The 20,934-nt window shown below is 38.3% G+C and overlaps 2 protein-coding genes across 7 annotated transcripts in view; one reads left to right on the forward strand and one right to left on the reverse strand.

Moving 5' to 3' along the window:
- Positions 1 to 2,430, forward strand: part of LOC129776782 (laminin subunit beta-1) — a 52,914-nt gene extending 50,484 nt beyond the window's left edge. For all 6 annotated transcript variants that reach the window (XM_055782624.1, XM_055782621.1, XM_055782627.1 and 3 more), the window contains exons 16-18: positions 1,126 to 1,314; positions 1,373 to 1,517; positions 1,580 to 2,430. In XM_055782624.1, the coding sequence (XP_055638599.1) occupies positions 1,126 to 1,314; positions 1,373 to 1,517; positions 1,580 to 1,719 (474 nt within the window). In that variant the 3' untranslated portion in view covers positions 1,720 to 2,430. The remainder of the gene's footprint in view (positions 1 to 1,125; positions 1,315 to 1,372; positions 1,518 to 1,579) is intronic.
- An 8,533-nt stretch (positions 2,431 to 10,963) lies between these two features.
- LOC129777752 (eukaryotic translation initiation factor 6) lies at positions 10,964 to 12,591 on the reverse strand. The gene is made up of 4 exons (XM_055784213.1): positions 12,346 to 12,591; positions 11,477 to 11,915; positions 11,235 to 11,416; positions 10,964 to 11,169 (listed from the first exon to the last, which is right to left on the reverse strand). The coding sequence occupies exons 1-4, from the start codon at positions 12,450 to 12,452 to the stop codon at positions 11,160 to 11,162; spliced, it is 738 nt and encodes a 245-aa protein (XP_055640188.1). The 5' UTR covers positions 12,453 to 12,591; the 3' UTR covers positions 10,964 to 11,159.
- Positions 12,592 to 20,934: the final 8,343 nt, after the last annotated feature.

Genomic DNA, 20,934 nt, shown 5'->3' on the forward strand with positions numbered 1-20,934 from the left:
AGAAAACAGGTCACGTTTTTATGAAATAAAGTTAACGGTAATAACTAATTTTGCTGCGAACGAATTCTGATGACTTGCTTACCAATCGAATCGGAAATTCTCTAAAGTTTGTTTGGTATGCTATGCAATACAATCCTCTGGTGTGAAAAGTCTTTACATTGATGAAATCTAGAAGCACTCCCATTTTCCCATACATTTGTGTGCTTACCTAACCGTGCTGTCAATAACGGGCAACTTATGCAGCAGCGAGAATAAAAACAACGAAGGAGATAACGCAAAGAGAATATTTGCGACGTTAACTCCACCCTGACACAGCAAATACGTTGTCGCTAGCGTACAACGTATTTGCTGTGTCCCTAGGTTGATCACTTGAAATGTAGTATTATATTATGAGTAAAAACACACTTGAAATGTAGTATTATATTATAATGTAAAAAAAAAGAAAAAAAGAGATAAATTTTCATTTCCCGTTTGGTAGACATCGAGGCAACATCGTTGCCGGCGAGTGTCTAGTGGGAATGAATTGCCTTTATGATTCTCCTAATTTTGTGTCATCTTCGTTTCCCCTCGAGCTGTAGACGCGAGCGAATATTTCACACGCTGTGGATCTGAGATTTAAATTTGCAATCAACAAATCGAGCCGAGTCATGTAGGAAAAAATCAAGCTGGGCTATCATCGCCGGCTCATAAGGAAAATTATTCTTCTGCGAGAATGCTATGTGTGATTAGGCTTCGCGTTTTCCAATTTACTTTGCAATAAGTAATATTTGTTATACGCTGCAACATCCAAAACAATTCAAACATCAAAAGATTATTTTCTGAGAATATTCTCCTCGAAAAATAAAAAAAAATAAAAGATTTGTTATAATGTATATTTTTATACACAACCTTATATCATGAAAATCAATCACATTACTTAATTAATTTAAGCATTGCAGTCGGAAACTATCTACTCTTTTGGGAAAAATTACTTTGAGAAATTGCAAATTTTTCTTTTTTGATTATAAAGAATGCGTCAGCAAAATTTAAGCCAAATAAAAAAATACAAAAAAGAAATTTATGAAAGAAATCGCCATTTGCAGTGGAACAGATCACTTATGAGATTATTGTCTACTTACTATGCAGATCGACAAAGAAACTGATGATGCGTCTAATCGGGCAAATATCACGGCTAGCAAAGTGGACGAGTTGAAGACGCGACTCAACCGACTGCACGTTAGCAACGTTCAGAACGAACAAGATGCGGAGGAGATCATAAAGCAAGCGGAAGCGGTAAAAGAGTCGGCCAACAACGCTCATGATTTGGCTACACAGGTGATCTATCAACAAACTTCACTCCCTTACGTATCGATAAAATTAAATTTAATTCCAGTTGAAAGATAACTATAAAACAGCCAACGTAACTCTCTCGGCCAGATCGAATGCTTCGGAGAGCGCCCGTGAGCGAGCCCAGAACCTGTTGAACCGTGCGTCCAAAATCACAGTCGAAACCACTAACCAGCTCAAGAAGCTACAAGGTAACTACCAACAGTTTACAGCCTATAGAATAATATATCCAATTCTCTGACCTTTATTCCAGAGCTCTACAAAACGTACGAATCAAATCAAAAGGATCTCGACTCGCTCGAGGTGCAGATTCATGGACTATCTGACCAGATCAACACACATCTCAACAAGATCCAAAGCGATGCGGATCGTTACCGACAGTGTACGACGTAGAATAACTAGTTCAATTAGAACGCCGAAACATGAACAAACTAATTATTGTCTGCTAACAAGCTTTGTGTTCAATGGTTTGATGCAAAATAATGTTTATATTATTCGTCTGTGGATTTTAGAACAAAATAGACGTAACCCATCAAAGCAATATATTCAGTGTTCGAAAAACGTTTTAGATTCTTTTATACAATAGTAGAGTACAAGTGTCGTTTTTTACACCTAACAACCTTCAAAAAAGTGCCAAAAACGTGAAACGATAGACTAAACCAGTTTCTTCCATGAGTATGTGTTTTTTTATATATCGATTAATGAATATAATGCTTAGAACAACATCATCTCACTCAATATTTTTACAATAACATGCAACAGCTGTACAGAAGCAAACATTGCGATTTATTCGTAACTCAAGAATGCCATTTTGTTCTACCAGTGGGTATATGCTAGCGCTTAAAATTGCAATATACTGTTCGGAGAAGTTACAATCGAAAACGCAATAGAGCGTCTGCAGAATTGAATCATTTATGTGTAACAAAAATAAAAAGTAAACTTTTAGTTCATACGTTTTACTAGCAATACGTAGTGTACTAAACTAGATACTAGATGAAAGTGAGTAAGAAGAAAGCAATCGCGAACAGTCATACCGATGTCACTGCTATTATTTTATAAATACGATCGCAAATAAAATTATTTGTAGTGTAGTCATAAATCAAACCTTTTTTTTTTGCTTTCTCAGTACATATTGCTGTGTTTATTCGAAATCCGAAATTATCCTCCTTTTCTTGAAGTCGGACTATTTCCTTACAGTAATGGTGCCAAATCATAAAACAGGACAAGTTCCTACGAAATAGAAATATCGAATGCAGGGTTTGTTTTACGGACAATGTGGATACAGAAAGTATTGCAAAGTAAGCTCCGCCCGTTTTTCAATATAATGTATTGCTATTCGCAATTCATGATTCATCAGTCACACAGCTAACGACCAGACGGCAGTGAGGTTTTCCAAATGACCTTTTGACCTCATTTCGAATGAACCGTGAAATTTTAAACCATTTATAATTCAAACCATGATGATCATCATTAATCAAGTCACAGTCTCGCTCCTGCTAGCAGACAGCAGTCTTTCTTATTTTCTTATTGCTGATGTCAGACACGGCTGTTTTGCCTGATACAATGGAAGATAGGTATCGCCCACAGTGGTGCATTTTTGTTCAGTGGAGGTACCGCGTCGATTTTCATGCTGTCTGTGGAGAGTGTTTCTGTATTTTTGCCCCACATCACATCTGTACTGGAATGTAAGTACAACCAGGTTTTTTTACCCGGGGGATACGTACCTCGTAAAAAAAAACGCGTTAATTGGAAAATCCGCGTAAAAAAACCGCTTTAATTCGAAAATCCGCGTACAAAAAACCGCGTTAATTGAAGAATCCACGTAAAAAAACCATGTCACCTAATGATAGGTCTCAATTGGGATTATCTTTACGTAGAACGAAAGTAAAAAGTTGAGTGCTGCTCGCTTCCGAAAACCCGTAGTTTTTTCCTGCAATTTCGTTGGTTACTGGTAGCTATAGTTCGGTTTTCCTCACGAATGAGGTCATCTGCTGTTGCTAGAAGACTCCCTAGTAATTTGTATACTCTTCTGCCGATGCACGTGCAGTACCACTGTTAGACCGTCCAGAGTTAAGTAGACAGGGAAAGACATTAACGAGCTCCGTTACAAGCACTAGTTACCATAATTTGCCCTGTGGGAACATGAGAGAAAAATGTGAGCTGGGGGGGAGGTGTGATATTGCACTGGTCTTTTTTTACGCGGGTATCGCGTAAAAAAAACCACGTAAAAAACCGCGTTAATTGAAAAATCCGCGTAAAAAAACCGCTTTTATTGAAAAATCCGCGTAAAAAACCTCGCAAAAAAACAGGAAGTGGGTTATATCTATGGTATAACCGCAAGGGTGACGTAGGACTATAGTTGATTTAGAGTTCATTTGTTTGAAGTTGAATCTAAATCCATTCTGAATGAATGAATATTTGGGGGACTTCGAAAACGAGAGCGTTACGTTGGAGGCACAAGGTTTTATGCATCCAATATAGGATACGAAAAACCTTGTTCTGAAGAATAATCTTCAGAAGCTTTCCTGCTAACTGCACTTGATTGACAAATCACAAACCCAAATGTATTATATGGATATTTTATGGATAGAAAACATTAAAATAAACTCTTTCGCTTGAATGTAATTTTCAATTTCAAGGGGAACTGGCGTATTATTTTCCAGCAACGATTAGATATTTCCAAATTTTCCTCGATACTGGAAGCCCACCAGTGGTTAATGCTAACTCGATAACCATCTGTTAATAGCACTTTATTGAAACATATTTGGTCACAGTGTTACATGGATAGAAAACATTCAAATAAACTCTTTCACATGAATGTATTTTTAAATTTCCAGAGGAACTGGCCGATTATTTTCCGGATCTTTCTCGATGCTGAATGGCATCCAAACGGAAAGAATTCCGTGCGTGTATGTGTGTGTGTAGCGACTGCTTCGAGATCTTCCCGGGAAACCGTTTGTGGCATCACTCTCCTCATGATGGATTCCTTTCTGGCCTAAGGTGCACAAACAGGCTCTTGGTGACACCGTTCATCCGCGCTTTCATGATAAATGAAGAGCCTCACCACAACAGCGACAACATGCTCCAATCGCTGTTCAATTAGAACTGAGTGGATTTCCGAGCGGCGCTCGCTTATATACCGATTGGTGATTTCAATAGCCTGTTTTGAAAGCAATTTTAAGACTATTGAAACAAGTTTTTGGATCAAAAAGTAACAAGTGTAGAACGCGTAGACATTTCATCTTTCGAATGAAGTGTTTATCATACCATTTCGTTCAGTTGTTTAGGAGCTATTAACGCTCAAAATCTCGGTCTCCAGCGTAACGCTTTCGTTTTCGAAACTTTGATTTTACACCCCGGTATAGAAATGAAAGACGTAGTCCTACGTCAAAAAACGCGCAAAAAAACCTCGTAAAAAACCTGGGTGTATAAAATATCGAAAACGAGAGCGCTACGTTTGGGGTGCAGCGATTTGAGCTAAAATATCTCTTTGTTGATCGAACGGAGTGGTATAACAATCTCTTCCGAAGGACAAACAGTTTATGTTTGTTACTTATTGATCCAAAAACTTTTTTCCATAGCTCAAAAATTGCTTTGAAAACGAATTATTGACATCACATCCATAAATATGCTCGAAAGTTTATCAAAGTCATGATTGGTTATATGTCGTTGGATGACAGTGAAAACACTATAAATATTGTGCTCGCCTAGTGATCCCCGATTTTTGAAATTAATCGTTCATCCACTAATCGAATACTTTTCAGCAGTTTGTTATTCGATACGATTAATCGTCACACTGAGAGAAATAATTAGTTAGACTAATATTTCTCATTTGTTAGAAAGACGTTTGGAATCAAAATAGTGTTCATTCCGCCTGAAAATCAATTATTACCTTTAACGTTCCCCTAAACTCGTAAACGAAGCTCATTTCGAATCGACGGCATTGAACTTGTTTTAGGAGTTTAGGAGAGCGTCAAAGATAATGATTGATTTTCAGGATAAAACTGCAGCGGCCGTACGGTTTTTTTGCTCTGGGTTTGAATCGATTAATCGACGTAAATTGTTCGTTCGCTTCGATTATTGGTTGTGCAGTATTCGTTCGATTAATAATCGATTTCTGTACGAAGTATTCGATTAATCGATTAATCGAACGATTATCGGGGATCATTATGCTCGCCCTGACCAAACTCACAATGCAGCGCATTACAAGCTGAATGTGAAGAAGACATTTTTCATCGGTGAGAGCTGCGTTCCGCTGTGGTTGCTGTCGACAACGCCACCCCACCACATATCCAATTCAGTGCGAATTTCGTAATTCTACGTTAACACGACGGTTTTGGTCGTGGACTCTACCTTTGTTTTTGTTGCCCGCGACACCTATCTGAAAAAATGAGGAGCGTGGTATCCAAGTAGGACCCCATTGTTAACGTAGAACTACTATCTTATTACATTCAATTCATTTATCACTTCCGATATTATCTTGGGAAGGAACGAAATTTTATAATTAACTATTTGGTAGGTTTTTTTGGTGGTCCAGATACTTAATTTCGTTGTAACTTTATCGTAGCTTTCAAATACAGATCCATATTTTCATATTAAGTCTAAACCTCAGCATACGACGTTGATTTATCCCTGTCTAGAGTTAAACAAAAAAAAAAAAAGAAAAGTCCCGGTCACTGTTAGTCACTCAGTCGAATACTTTACACCTCTCACTAAAGGCAATTTTACATGTTTTTGACGTAGGATTGTGTCGTTGATTTCACTCTACGAAATTGCAAATGAGGCATGTAACGATTCATTAACGATATATGTTGTATACTATTAGACAGGATCCAGCAATTTTTTTTTGCTTAAATCATGAACAGTGGATATAGTAAAAAAAAATTGTAAGGGGTTGTATCTAGGACACGACCGCATATTTTCGACGTTGAACTACGCAATTATATTATGCAATCCACTTGTTTACCACTTCGAATATTCTTTTAGAATGCATCGAAATTTGTGTGATAGATTATGTTCTTCGTTACAAATAAATTTGATAGGATGCCTAGGACTACCAAAATATGTTTACGGAAGAATTGTCAAACGATCATTGTATTTTACATTTCCCTCTGAAATTATTGCACATCTCATGTTTACGTAGTTCTCGAACCACGAAAGTTCATTCACCTCTAGTATCTGAAATGACGATTTTCCCAGGCTTCTCAGTTTAAAAGTTCGTTTTAAGGAAACATATTCCGATCTGCACAACGACAAGCGAGTACAAAAGTACTCAACACCAAAAAATACCCCCGACTTGCATGTATATTTGCAAAGCGGATATGGGAATGTTATTTCGATTTTACTAGCCACTCGTTTTCCTCCACAACGAAACGAGCAATATTTGCCTACAATTCGGGCGTTAGCTCGCGATGTGAGTCGATGCATGTTATGAATTACAGTAGAACCCCGACTATTTCGGATAATCTGGTAAAATCGCGAATAACGCGATATAGGACGAAAATGAGGTGCAGACTCAAAAAAAATATATTTCAGCATGAAAACTATGTTTTATCAATATAGAAATCATAAACTATCCATCTATAACAGGAGTGGCCAAAATTTTGGGCATTATGGGCGACTAATTGCCCAAATGTTAGGCTGCGGTTTACCAATGCCTATTGAGTAATGCAACTATTGCTGCACCCTTCGGCTCTATAGCCGAACGCGAGTACTTGAGCGGTCACAAACATTACTATAGCTAATCCTAACATTCGAGAAAACGTAGCGACAAAGACCTGTTTTATATTTCTTTACTCATTAAATAAATTCATTGTTTCTTGATCAGTTTAACTAGTTTCGGCTATTTATTTCCACGGCATAGTAACCTCAACAGGTTATGGGCCCAGAATAGCGCGGAAGTAGTTGAAAGTTGTGAATTTAGAGGAGAAATTTTTTGGTGAAACTTTGCATTTTGAAATCGCGTCGCGAATGCGGAAAGCAAAATGGTAGAGGCGAAAGTAAAATTGAATAAGTTGAACGACAAAAAAATTCGCGATATGGAAATTCAAAATGGAGCTTTTGCTGACAAAAGAAGGATTGTCCAGCATAGTGTCGTCGGAGAAACCGGAAGTAGCAGTAGAGCAGGCGGCCTGGCTCGTGAATGACGGGAAATCCCGGGCTATAATCGGCTTGGCGGTGAAGGACGACCAGTTGGTTCACATCATCCGGAAACCGACAGCGAAGGCTATGTGGGAGTCTCTAATCAAAATCCACGAGGAAACGTCGCTATCCACTACGCTTCATGTTCTGCGAATGTTGTGTTCGATGAGATTGTCGGAGGAAGGAAATCTATTGGACCATCTGAACGAGATGACCGATGTTACACAACCGGTTAGAAGTGATGAATGAAGGGCTGAAAGATCGAATGTTCATGGCGCTGATTTTATCGAGCCTTCCGGCGTCATATGGCTGTTTAATGACCGTGATCAAAAATCGTGAGGAAAGAGAACTAGCAGTGGATTATGTCAAGAGTAAATTACGCGACGAGTGACATCGTCGCCAAGAATGTGGACAAAATGAAATCGAAAAAGAAAATGCGCTTAAAATAATGAATGCTGCAAGTACTCACCGTGGTGGAAAATCAAAGTCGGCAGAATTCAAACCAAAGAAAAAGAACAATGAGTGTCATCACTGCGAGCAAGAGGGCAATTTTAAACGCAACTGCCCAAAATTAGTCAAAGAGCGGCAGGAAGCAAAATCAAAGGACGCAAGTGCTAAAGTGAATCTGGCTGCTGAAGTTTCGGGGGAGTTGGAAATGTGTTTGTTGGCTGCGTCATCGTGTGAGGCTAACCGGTGGTACTTGGATTCCGGTGCAACGTCACATATGACGAGCGATAAAACTGTGCTGCAATTTGATGTGACACACCCTTTATGTATCAGCGTTGTCACTTGAATTGGAATCGAAGCAGCAGGTTGATTCAATTTATATAGATTTCGCGAAGGCTTTTGACACAGTACCGCATAAGCAGATCGTTGATAAAATGGATCACACTGGATTTCCCTCGTGGATAACGGATTGGCTCTATTCGTACCTGTCAAATCGTAACGCATACGTTATGGTCAATTCTGTGCGTTCCAGAACTTTCGACATTCCTTCTGGCGTACCCCAAGGCAGTGGTCTCGGCCCTCTCATTTTTATTATCTTCATCAATGATCTTTGCCTGTTACTCTCCTCATCCAATCTTTCGTTTGCCGATGACTTAAAACTATTTCGTGTCATAGTTTCGCCAGATGACTGTGCTGCTCTGCAAAACGACATAAATCGTTTGCTTGTCTGGTGTGGCGACAACGGAATGCGAGTTAACTGCAAAAAATGCAAAGTGATATCCTTCTCCCGTTGCAGTAACGTTTTAGTCCATCAGTACAACATGGAATCAGTTGCCTTAGAGCGTATCAATTCAATATGCGATCTCGGTGTTACTATTGATTCGAAGCTAACATTTTCGAAACTCTCTATTATTAGCAATTCCTTACCACAGAACAAATTTCGGTTACAACAGTAGTTTTGATTTTTGTTTGCGTTCCTTTAATGTTGTTTGTAATGAATTTGATTTTCTGTTGACAAGAAACGTGTTTAGTGCTAGGGTTACAGATTTAGTATAGTTAGTTTTAAGTCAGTCTGTGCGACGTAGTCGAAGATGATGTACTAAATAAATAAACATCTGGTGTGCAGACTCAGGAGGAGCATATACGGGTTGAAACAGTCGGCGCGATGCTGGAATCATCGACTACATTCAGCGTTGATTGCCATGAACTTTCTGCAAAGTAGAGTGGATCCGTGCCTCTATACGAAGAACGTCAACAGAAGTTGCATCTATTTACTAATTTATGTGGATGACATTTTGGTTGGCAGTGAGAACGAAAATAACATTGACGCTGTGTACAGATCACTGAACAAAGAGTTCGATATGACAGACCTTGGGAATCTTAACTATTTCTTAGGACTAAAAATGCAGCGAATCGATGGCAAGTATAGCGTTTCTCTAGGAGGATACATCGATCGGGTTATCGAGCGTTTTGGTCTTTGCGAAGCAAAAACCGCGAAAACGCCAAGCCAGCCAAGAAGCAGTATAGTTGCACAAATTGCTGGAGGATCTCGGTGAAACATCAACAACACCTATCGCAATTATGGAAGACAATCAAAGCTGCATTAAATTCGTGAAATCGGAAAGAACCACCCGCCGTTCGAAGCACATCGAAACCGGGGAGTGCTACATAAAGGAGCTTTATACTGATAACACGATAAAGTTGGTCTATTGTCCCACCGAAGACATGGTGACTGATCTGCTTACAAAACCACTTGGTCTAGTTAAGGGGCGTAAACTCTCGGTTATGATGGGACTCGGATAAACCAGCAGCAACTATTGCTGCACCCCTCGGCTCTATAGCCGAACGCGAGTACTTGAGCGGTCACTAACATTACTATAGCTAATCCGAACATTCGAGAAAACGTAGCGACGAAGACGTGTTTTATATATCTTTACTCATTAAATAAATTCATTGTTTCTTGATCAGTTTAACTAGTTTCGGCTATTTATTTCCACGGCATAGTAACCTCAACAATGCTGACTGCATCAAATATTCAGTATAAGTTATGGTCGAACAACCGGATGTATAAATATATAATAACTGACAATCTAAAAGAAAATATTAAAACGGATACTTTAATTAAGAAATATCTACTCTTACAAATTATGAGGGTTTATTGTTTTAAACCTTATTATTTTTTTACGTTCTGTTCTTTACCTTCCGAATGAACCAGTTCTTGAAAAGAGCCGTCGAGCCGCTCAAAGGAAGCGGCTTAGAACCGCGCTTTTTTCATTGAACGCACGGTTCTAAGCCGCTTTGCCCATCTCTAGTTTAGAGGAGTTGTTTGGTAAATGACTGGACTAAGCGTACCATCGATACGTCGCGTACCTGCAGGCATAAAATACACCCCACTCGTGGTCCTCAGCTTCCTGTCCAGTAACTCCTATCCCTACCTCCCCGTGGAGCCGGCTGGGATACGAATAACCATAGTGAAGATTGGGTAACCAACCCCGGTGGGATCTTGGTCGTATGCTGACAGGGAAGGGGGCCTATCCGAGCGTCTGTTCACCATGGAGGTGCGGCTCAAATCAGCGTCTGATCCCCATGTCAGGGGCGGCTGATCACTGTCTTCGTGCCAGCGGGGACTCTAAAAAGAGCTGTGCACGACGGTCCTCCGGCGAGACAGGGGGTTGGCTCAGGTCCTTCAAGCCATCCGTAAGAATAAAACGGGGGTAAGAATAAATTTACAAAGAAATTCGAGACAGGACAATCGGACTAGACCTACGCAAAGAACACGGACTAGAGATTGGAAACTCGGAACATGGAACTGCAAGTCTCTCAACACGTTTAACTCTTTCGCTACGAGCCATAGACGTGGCGACATCCGCGCGACGACCTGTGTTTTCTGTATGTCGTCTCTAGACATCAGGGTGATACTGCACATCGATCACACCAGCGTGAAATGCATACTTTTCGGCGCAGTGCTCCGTTCAGCGGAAGTACTGCGGTGGAACACACTGCTGTAGTGAAAGGGTTAAAGCTTTTAAGCTAATGAAAACACGTCTGATCAGTTTGCGTTGACAGTTCCCAAATATTTCTAGTAAAACAGCGTATTTTACATTCATTTATTATTATTACGAAATTCGTATATAATGCGAATACTAAATATGCTTGTAGTTTATCATTTGTTTTTTGGGGTTTTGTAACATTAATGTAGATTTTCCATTCTCGTCCTCGATTTTGAATTAACTTTTTATTTAAAATTACGACATTCTGAAAACATTTGAAATTGATTTTGAGTTCATGGGTGAAAAAAATCTCAAACAGATTATACGTACGCTTCAATAAGTGACGCTCGCAAGTTGTTCGTTACACCCGCCGGTTGCGCTTCGTTGAGTTTGAAGACACTTTCAACCACCGATAATTCGGTTGAAGTTGTAGTCATCCCACAGAAAGCACACCAATCGTTAACGACAACGCCTGCCGCAAGAACTTCTGAACCACGATTCACTGTCCCAGCCTATGGAGAAAAAGTTGATCAACTAATTCATTTTAAAAGAGGTCAATTATTCATACGAACCACCAGTGGGATTTGAAGTAACGATGCCAGCTCATCTAGCTCCGATGTGGGAGTTTTCGGATGGATCAACCCACCCTGATTACTCAGCACGGAATATGCTCCAACAAGCACATTATTGGCCACAGTTTGTCGATAGACCTCTACTCCGAGCACATCACCCACAATCTCCTCAGTTTCTCTGTCAATATCTGGATGGACTAGGGCAACATAGTCGTTACAAGCGATTACATTGCCCAGAGCGGATAGACGTTCTTCTACGCGCTGAATTTTGACTGAATCCGGTAGTGAATTACGCAAGTGTTGCAATTCGACGTCTGTGGTGCTACCCGGTACGATGAGGCCATTCTTATTTGCAACTGACAATCTGCCAATGATTCTGCATCCGGCAATGCTGGCGTGTACAACCGGGATAGTGTCGGCCAGTTCTGACTCGAAAACACTGAAATTAATGAGACAGTGTTCAACATCCGGCTATGTCCATTGATAATCTATTCAAATTACACAAGCTTGCGAGCAGAGCAAACGCGAACGTCGTCTTCATCTTTGAATAATCAATTGTTTCAGCTAAATCGTTTTTTAGATGTTTAGTTTGAAATACATGATGCTGTCTCATGGAATTCTCATACAGATATAAACAAACACAAACTTACCATGGGAAAATTGCTATATGTGTGTCAAAACAACGAAAGGAACATGTGAATGAACCTAACCTCTTTCAGCCAATATTGTTTTATTCGAATGCCGGGAAATATTTTAATTCTATTCAAGAAAATTACTTCATATCGATAGTCTCATTATTCAAAATTCAACAAAAACCCACAAACTTTTCTTATCACAACTTATTACAACATATTAACATGCTTGCTTACCTGTAGAATGCTTCCGATCCTCCTATTGCAACAAGGCAGTATGAATTTGTTAGTTTGCTGAATACCCCTATATCGTCATTATTCTCAAACTGTGCACGAAGAGCCATTGTCGATTTCTACTGTTGTGATGAGTAATTTCCCCGAATTATAACGAATTTTACTTGTATAAACTGCACTTATCAAATGGTGTAACAGCAAATCAACTATTTACTCCAATGTTTGTCTGTCAATCGTGTTTGAGTTTACCCCAGAGATGCCAACTTAATTTTTTCGTTCCCATTGCGATAAAATTGACATCACAATGAATAGAGAGCAAATTAAAATCATGTACCGTTGAAATGACAATTAGTCTATAAGAAAACATTGTAATAACATATGTATGTAGTCTACATTTGATTGACGAAATAAAAAAATATAAACGAAATTCAGCTGAAGAAAAAGGACTGCATGAAAGGTATATCAATTAAATGAAAATATATTTTATTTTCACATCCTGGCCATTTTTTGATAATCACTGATTCGGGGAAATGTAATATAATTTATGATATATTCTTTTGATGCTGTTCGTTAATCAAAAACGATTGTCGTTAATGTGCGTTCATAAAATTATGAAGTATTTGGTTAAAATTAATATTTGGCACCTCTGGGCAGAATGAAATGTGGCAGTAGCAGAGATGCCAGATTTGAAGACGTTATCTAGTACTAAAGACCACTGACATACTGTGAAGATACGTAACTTTATGGTGACATTTAGAGCACCCGCAGGCTGTAAACTATTTATCGGTCGATAGTTTGCTCGGTTTCTTAATCAGTACAAAGAGGTACGGATAAGCGCACATTACACCGATTCAGTGTTGGCCGATGAAAAAAAATTGATAGCTTCCCGCTTGTCTTTAACCCCTTCACGTATAACATCGAACCACACTCGTGCGATTAGACTGTGCCAGAACGTACAAAATCAAACCTCACTCGTCGTCTATCGATGTGAAATGGATACATGCTTCAGGCGTGTGATGATGCGAGACTGCTACGATCTTAAGTAAGATACACACGCTCAGCAGAGTATCGAAACGACTCACTGTGCTCGTGTTTGGGCCCTGTTGTTGGAAATTAAATCATACGGCAAGGGGTTAAACTAAGGCAACCCGACTGTTTAGATGACTCGGTGTGTGCACTAGCAGCTTAACCTAATTGCAGTCTGCAGACTGCAGAGCCTCTAAAAATATGCTAAGACATCGTAAAAAAATTGTGTGAAAAAAGGAACAGGAGCAAGATTGTTTCAGGTTAAAAACCTGGCATTTTTTAGTGATAAATTTAGAATTTTATGATGACAATTTTTTAGATTTCAGTTTCATGAAAACAAAAAAAATTCAATCAAAGTTAATATAATTATTCTTGTCGTGTGAAGATATTTCAAAAAACTACCTGGCATCGCTGGGCAGTGGGCAGCCAAAGGTGCGTTGAAAATATCAGCGTTTTTAAATGCACTGAGCGCTAAATTATTTCTGGGTACGATATAGTTAACACTCCTATGCTCGCGCATAGGTCTGTCCAGGGATACCAGGTGATTTTTTCAAATGTCTTCACATAGAACGAAAAAATGTCTTTAAATGTCTTCACAATCATATCTGAGGAAATTAAAATTCATAATTTACTTTTGAACATGGTTTGATAGCTTATTAAATGGTTTTTCTAATTGGTATTGTTGTATAACACATTTAATTAAACTTATCTTGAGGTTTTAAAGTTTATTTCTATAAATGTAACCAAAGGATATATTTTGTAAGTTTAGAAATGATAATTGGCTTGATAAACCGTTAATTGAGTGAATGTAGCCCCAGTTCGTCCACAAAAAAGGAACTGTGATAACTCAATTTGTTTATTTTAGCTATGAAATTTTGATTGGAACTCAAATCATATCCATAAAAGTAATTATTGAAACGGTACGTAACCGGAAAACTTTCGATTTGTGAATTGATCTTTTGAAAGATCTAGGTTAATCTGTTGTATAGTATAGGCCCAATACAATAAAAATGCAATGTCACAATCATTCGAATTCCCGAGCGCAAATGAACTAATGTCTTCTAGAGGCAATATGTATCTAGACAGTTTGAAGTTCTCCAGAATTTGAAGTAAAAGTCGCATTGTTGTTGAGTTCATTCATTATGTTTGTGGATTTTCAGCTTGGAAAAGTTAAAAAAACAAATGAATGAGAGATAAAAGTCTCCGTTGATTGCTAAGAACATAAGTAATCAAGTGACACAGATAAGAAAAAGCAAGCGAATGACACTGGGTCAAAAGCCCTAATTCTTTTGACGATATTCTTGACCAACAGTTAGAGTTTCATGGAAATAATATACCTCAAAAACCCACGACGCTATCATACTGAAATGTCCTCACATATTTCACGATGTCTTCAAACCTGGCATCCCTGGGTCTGTCTGACCGAGAAATAAATTATTCGTTCTTTTCTCAGAAAATATCAACACTACGACTTTGCGATTCTCTCTAGCTTGGTTATTCGTTGTTCATGAGATGAAGAATAGAAGGTGGGAAGATTCACGGGTTTTGGTTGTATTGAACTTTGATTGTGTTAGTAGCCAGGAAGATAGGAAGTTCACATACCACGCATACCAGTCAATTACTCAAATTTTACAAAATTGAATGTGTCTACGAATAACGTTGAAAGAGGATATACAGAAGCTAATTACAGATTTCCAAATCATATTTTTGGCATTTTGAAAAAAAAAACAAAACATATCACGAAATAAAATGTTTAATTTTTTCTTTGATTTCAGAAATAGTATTCTAATGTCTACTATGTTTTAATTCTAGAGCATCTTTATGGAAGTTTGACTTTTGTCAGCAATTGTAATTACTTTTTTCTCAATTAGGGTGCTGAAAACTTCAGTCGTCTAAAACTAAGACGCAAGCGGAAAACTTTTCGTCTCAATCTAAGTCATACGGAGTCAATTCAATTTATTTTCCAACTTCATTTTACATGAAAAAAACTTGCAACCTTTTTTCCCATTCACTGTCAAATGTTTATCCGACAAAGGAACAAAAGATTGTGTGACTCTGACTTTGTTCGTTTACGTTTTTGGTCGACGTAACGAGAAGTAGAATTGAATTGAAATTAAGTAAGAACACTTCAAAAATACTGAAATTTCAGTTTCTGTTAAAATGTTGGGCACATATGATTTTGAACGCTAGCATTGATTTAGGAAAAAAAACTAGCTAGTTCATTCCATTTGCTTATTTTTACTTTTAGTAACAACACTTTTCCTATGTAGTGGACTATTATAAGAAAAATAACATACATAAACAAAATCTGTGACGTCACAGATTTAAAAAATGTTCCCACCTTTCATTTTCCATCTCGCGTTGTTCGTCATCATTAAGCGTATCGCATGTGTTGGTAGGATTGCACCCGAGGTCGAGTGGTCAGCGTCTCACATTATCATGCCGGGTGTTCGGGTTCGATTCCCGTTTTGGCCGGGGGATTTTTCGTCAGAGATATTTCTTTCGACTTACACTGTGATCACGCGTATTGCCCCTCGGAATACATTCAAGGCGCGTTATTTGGCTTAAAAAATCTCAACTAAGTAATAATAAATGACGCTAGTTAATGCATACGTTGAGACGGCAAAAGTTCCACAGGGAACGTTAACGCCATTCAAGAAGATGTGGTGGTAGGAAGGGGGGGGGGACGTTTGCCACATTTTTTAAATTTTCGGTCTGAAACTCCGACGCAAGTATAGGAGTAACTTTTTTGGACAAATTACATTTTTCCTATTTTAGAATATTGTTCAATGAAATGTATAAATTGATGTTAGTGGCATGGAATATTTATTGAATATAATGCATAAAATCATTACCAGACTAATCTTATTTAATTTTCGTCCAATCCAATGACAAAAAGATCGGATTGAACGGATTCATATATTATTCGTTGTTATTTTCATACGTGTAAAAGAAAAATACAATTTTTTTTTTTTTTTTTTATCTGTATTATAGTGATTTTCAACTCATTTGGCTGGTTCGTCACTTTTACTTCCATTTTTTTGGAAGAATGTCGGGAGTGAGAATTGAACTCGTGACCTTCAGCGTGAGAGGCATGGATGTTACCACTACGCCAGATCGCCTCAAAAAAAAAAAAATACAAATGTTTGACTTTCTTATAGTTATTCGCTAAATACAATGGTCATAAATATACACACTTGTGAAAGAAATGCACTTGTGGAAGAATTGTAAACTCTAAACTATAAACTAATCGGTGGCTTATGGTTATTTTTTACAGTTACGGTTTGGGGATATTTTCTCATAATATATGACCTGAACCATATCGACTAGAAAACAAGTCGCAGGAAGTTCCTAGAAGTCCTTTTATATCATCTTTTTGTGCCTCATCAAAAAAACAGACAATAATTCATAGTTTATCAAGAACACAGAGACAAAGAATATTAGAAATATAAATACTTGAAATTCCAGAACCCTTATCATCTGGTAACTATCTAGAAGGTCGTTATACATTCTTGTCTTCGAAAAAAGACCCGAAAACACGCTACAACTGCATGAAATGAAATAAATATGTTTGTTTCTAGCATAGTGCCGCGATTTTCATTTGCGTTGAGAAAATCTGTTTCCCCGTTATTTTATCATCTTTATACAGTTCAATTGAATTTCCAATAACGGATTTTTTCTAAAATTCGCGTTGAAAATATTGAATGTTGTTAGGTCATGCGGAGCCAAACAAGTTTATTTGTCAAGTTATCTTGCTTCAATTTCTTCCACTATCTGTCAACTTTTTTCGATTAAAGGAACAAATATATTCGTGACTCGAGTTTTGTGTTTTGGTACGTTTGTGTATGAATCATAATTTTACCAAAGAAAGGCAGTTCGATTGGAAAAGTCACAGGAGAGTTGTGTCCGAGACACAACCGCGTAGCTAACGTAGGATTCCGTTAAGCTATCTGTTGATTTTGGATATGTTTGAAGAATTACATCGTTAAACTCTTTGATAATGATTTAGTGGCCTCCTGAAAAGAGCAGTTTTGTTTGGTTGTTGAGTATTGTTTGTTCACTCCAGTGTTTACCGAGTGATGATGACAGAAGGATAGTAAACATTCGTTGGTTGGTGCGTATCAGATAAAAGATACCGAAGTGGAACGAGATATGATGAGAACCGCCCTCTGTGATCCTACCCGAGATGCCTCTTGTGTTATGTATGGATGACATAAAGAAAAAAAAAATTACCAATGTTATATAAGATAATTACCAATACCGAACACATTTATCAATTTTTCTCATCAGTAATAACATGTTACTTTAATATAGAGAAAACATATTTTAAATGGGAAAGGTAATTTTCTTTTATAATTTTTACTTTCTGAGTGTTTATTCAACCCAATGAGAATTTTAATTCAACTAACAACACCTAATAGTATATGTAGAGCAATCACTTTTTCTAATATTTCTTCACTTTTCCAATTTTTCTCGCCGTATAAACTTTGCTTGGGTGAAAATGAACACAACAATTCTTGAGCGGGAACACACCTTGGTTCTTATTTATGGAAATTGAAATAAATCGTTTCATATTTCAAGTCATTTTTAACACAACTGCTACCATATATAATTTTACACTTACATTTGTGCTAAATTTTTCACAATACACGATCGGTCATCAATATGAAATTACATAAAGCAACAAACATTTAAGTTCCAAATTTAAAATTTATTTGGTAGAATTAATCGTATCACTCACCTTACTTGCAGTATAAAAATGCCCCCGACTTTCATATATTTTCAATGTCGATTTCCCCCAGGCAGTTTGGTTTTGATGTCTCTGTTAGTGAATACATTTCGGTAGGAACAAAAGTTCCTACTGCCTTCATGTATTTGCAATGCCGATTTCCCTCAGGCAGCTTAATTTTGATGTCTCTGTTAGGGAACACATTTCGGTGGGAGCAAAACCTCCCCCTACTTTTATGTATTTGTGTTCCCGAAAAAAGTAATCCTATGTCAAAAGCACTGTTTAGTGAAAGACTGTCGAAAGACAGATTTTGAATGTATTCCTGATGTTTCTGTTCAAAATTTTGGAAATAATCCTTGATGACTTCGTTTTAATCGATCCAGTGGCTTATTGGAGTCGTCTTATTTCATCACAAGACCGTGCTAAACTGAATTCTTTGTTTCATCATTGCCAGAAAGCAATCACAATTTCAATTATTCGTAAAAAACATGTAACCAAAGTCTATCGTAAACAACACATGTTTCATTTGATTTGAAAATTAGCCGCTCTGCCAGGGGATAGTAACTTCTAGCAAAAAAGTGGGACCGATTCGAGATTGCTTTTATGTAAACAGTGAACTTTTTTTACACTCTAAAAATTGCACTGACCTCTGCATGACATCGATTATGTGCGAGGTACCTCAAAAAAGCTGGGATAAAATGATGTCGTTGATGTAGAAGGTGTGACAATTTGTAATTTGCACTTATTATTCATGCTGCTGCTATTAGTACCTTAGGGGCTGTCCACATATCACGTGGTCTACTTTAGGGGGGGGGGGCGGGGGGGGGGGGGGGGGGGTGGTAGGGGGTAACGTGAATGTCCATTGTTGGCAACGGTGAGGGGGGTAGGGGTTATGAATAATGTCCACGTGGACACGCTTAATAAGTACAGGCAAACCTTTTTTCGTGCGGGGGATACGGAGCGCATAAAAAAATTCGTGCAAAACTTCACCAGTAGCTTTAAAAAATCGTTTTCGGTACACATTTTGAAAAAAACTTTTTTTTTGTGCGGTAGACCGCACAAAAAAAGTTTCCCCAGAGAAAATAACTCAAATCCACGCCATTCATCGTTCAATTTCCTTTTGTTTCCCTGCTTTGCGACGGGACAGTTTGCCTTTTCGGTTGCGCGTGGCTGTTTTGTGCTTTTAGTTGCATGTCGAAACGTGTTGCTGTTGGAAATCATGTCATGCAAAAACTTAGAAAAACTTAGAAAACGATAACTTTGTCAAATATGCTTCTTTTCATATACCGCACCAAAAAAAAACCGCACAAAAAAAAACGCACAAACAAAAAAATCGCACAAAAACAGGTATAGTATAAAAGAAGTCTGCAATTTTTTTTAAACTTTCCATCCTTAGTACTTCGTTTTACCTCCTGTTTGGCATTCACATTACATTTTCCGTTGAACAGCTTCACAACACTTATAGTTATACAGTTTGCCCTTAGCAATCGACCAGTATTCTCCAATCAGCCTTAGCGTAAGAACACACTGGACGACTTCCCCGCGCGGATTTTGCAATGACAGACCGCCGCGGGGCCTCGATAATGGAATGTGAATGAGATAAAACACACAAGGCGGAGCGGGTACGGCCGGTTCTAAAGTCACTGTTGTAAGGTTCCTCATTCTCTGCGGTGGCTCGATGGAGATGATGCGCCGCAACGGTTTTGTGATAGTATTAGTGTTTATGCGGTGCACATGAAGCAAGGTAATAGTTAATGTACTATCGGTGAGCCAATACGTGAAAATCACTCTGCGGTCATGTAGCTGCGGATTCTCGAATACTACCCAAATTATCGCGAAATGCAATATTTCAGACGTGTGCGATCAACTTCTTTCTCCCTCTCGCTCAGGTAAACATCCCTCTTCCGTTTTCCACCATTCTGTCTTTATATACCTCCCCTCTAATCCGCTTACTGTCCAAACAGTTGTACCTTGTACCATAGACTCGTCTTGCATCCGTCTATAAAAATATGATAATGGCCGCTAGTGAAGCCGTCGAAAGCCGCTGAATGTGTTTTTCATCGAGCTCCTGCTGCGACTTGTCATTGCGAGAATCGCGCGGGAGAGCCGTCTAGTGTGTTTCCACGCTTAGCTTGGCCCGGATATCATTTCTTGGGAACCAAAGTGGCGTTGTATTTCATAAACGTTTGTCAATATCTTATTAGTGAGAGATTTCCAAGACGGATCAAAAAAGCATATAAACCCAAGCCAGAAAAAGTCAACATCTTCAGAAGACTCCTTTTTAAAACGAATCCTGGTTTATTGTTAGCTAAGAGTTACGAAAGGTTCAGCGACAATTTTTTTTCGTATTTTCCTGGGCACTTTGCAGATCTAACGAGGTATGTATTAAATTTGTTGCCCTGTAGGTTTTCCGGAAACAACAGCCTTGCAGTACGTTTCATCATCCATAACGACGCAACCGTATTTCATCAGCAAATTCTTGTAGAGCATCCTTAAGCGTTCCTTTGCTTCCAGATTTTACTTCGCATTACGGTTCAATACTACTTGTGTCTCAACCTTTCTCAAGCCAACCCTTCATTTGTTTTGACGTAGGACTACGTCTTTCATTTCTATACCGGGGTGTAAAATCAAAATTTCGAAAACGAAAGCGTTACGCCGGAGACCGAGATTTTGAGCATTAATAGCTCCTAAACAACTGAACGAAATGGTATGATGAACACTTCATTCGAAAGATAAAATGTCTACGCGTTATATACTTGTTACTTTTTAATCCAAAAACTTGTTTCAATAGTCTTAAAATTGATCTCAAAACAGGCTATTGAATACACCAATCGGTA

Source organism: Toxorhynchites rutilus, chromosome 3 (genome assembly GCF_029784135.1).
Source record: "Toxorhynchites rutilus septentrionalis strain SRP chromosome 3, ASM2978413v1, whole genome shotgun sequence".
NCBI lineage: Eukaryota > Metazoa > Arthropoda > Insecta > Diptera > Culicidae > Toxorhynchites > Toxorhynchites rutilus.

What these genes read in the sequence shown, in the direction of transcription:
- LOC129777752 (XM_055784213.1), bottom strand. Translation starts at nt 12,452, where the DNA reads ATGGCTCTTCGTGCACAGTTTGAGAATAATGACGATATAGGGGTATTC. An exon ending in GGATCGGAAGCATTCTACAG is followed by an intron (nt 11,916 to 12,345) that starts GTAAGCAAGCAT and finishes CATTAATTTCAG; the next exon opens with TGTTTTCGAGTCAGAACTGG. An exon ending in TACTTCAAATCCCACTGGTG is followed by an intron (nt 11,417 to 11,476) that starts GTTCGTATGAAT and finishes TTTTCTCCATAG; the next exon opens with GCTGGGACAGTGAATCGTGG.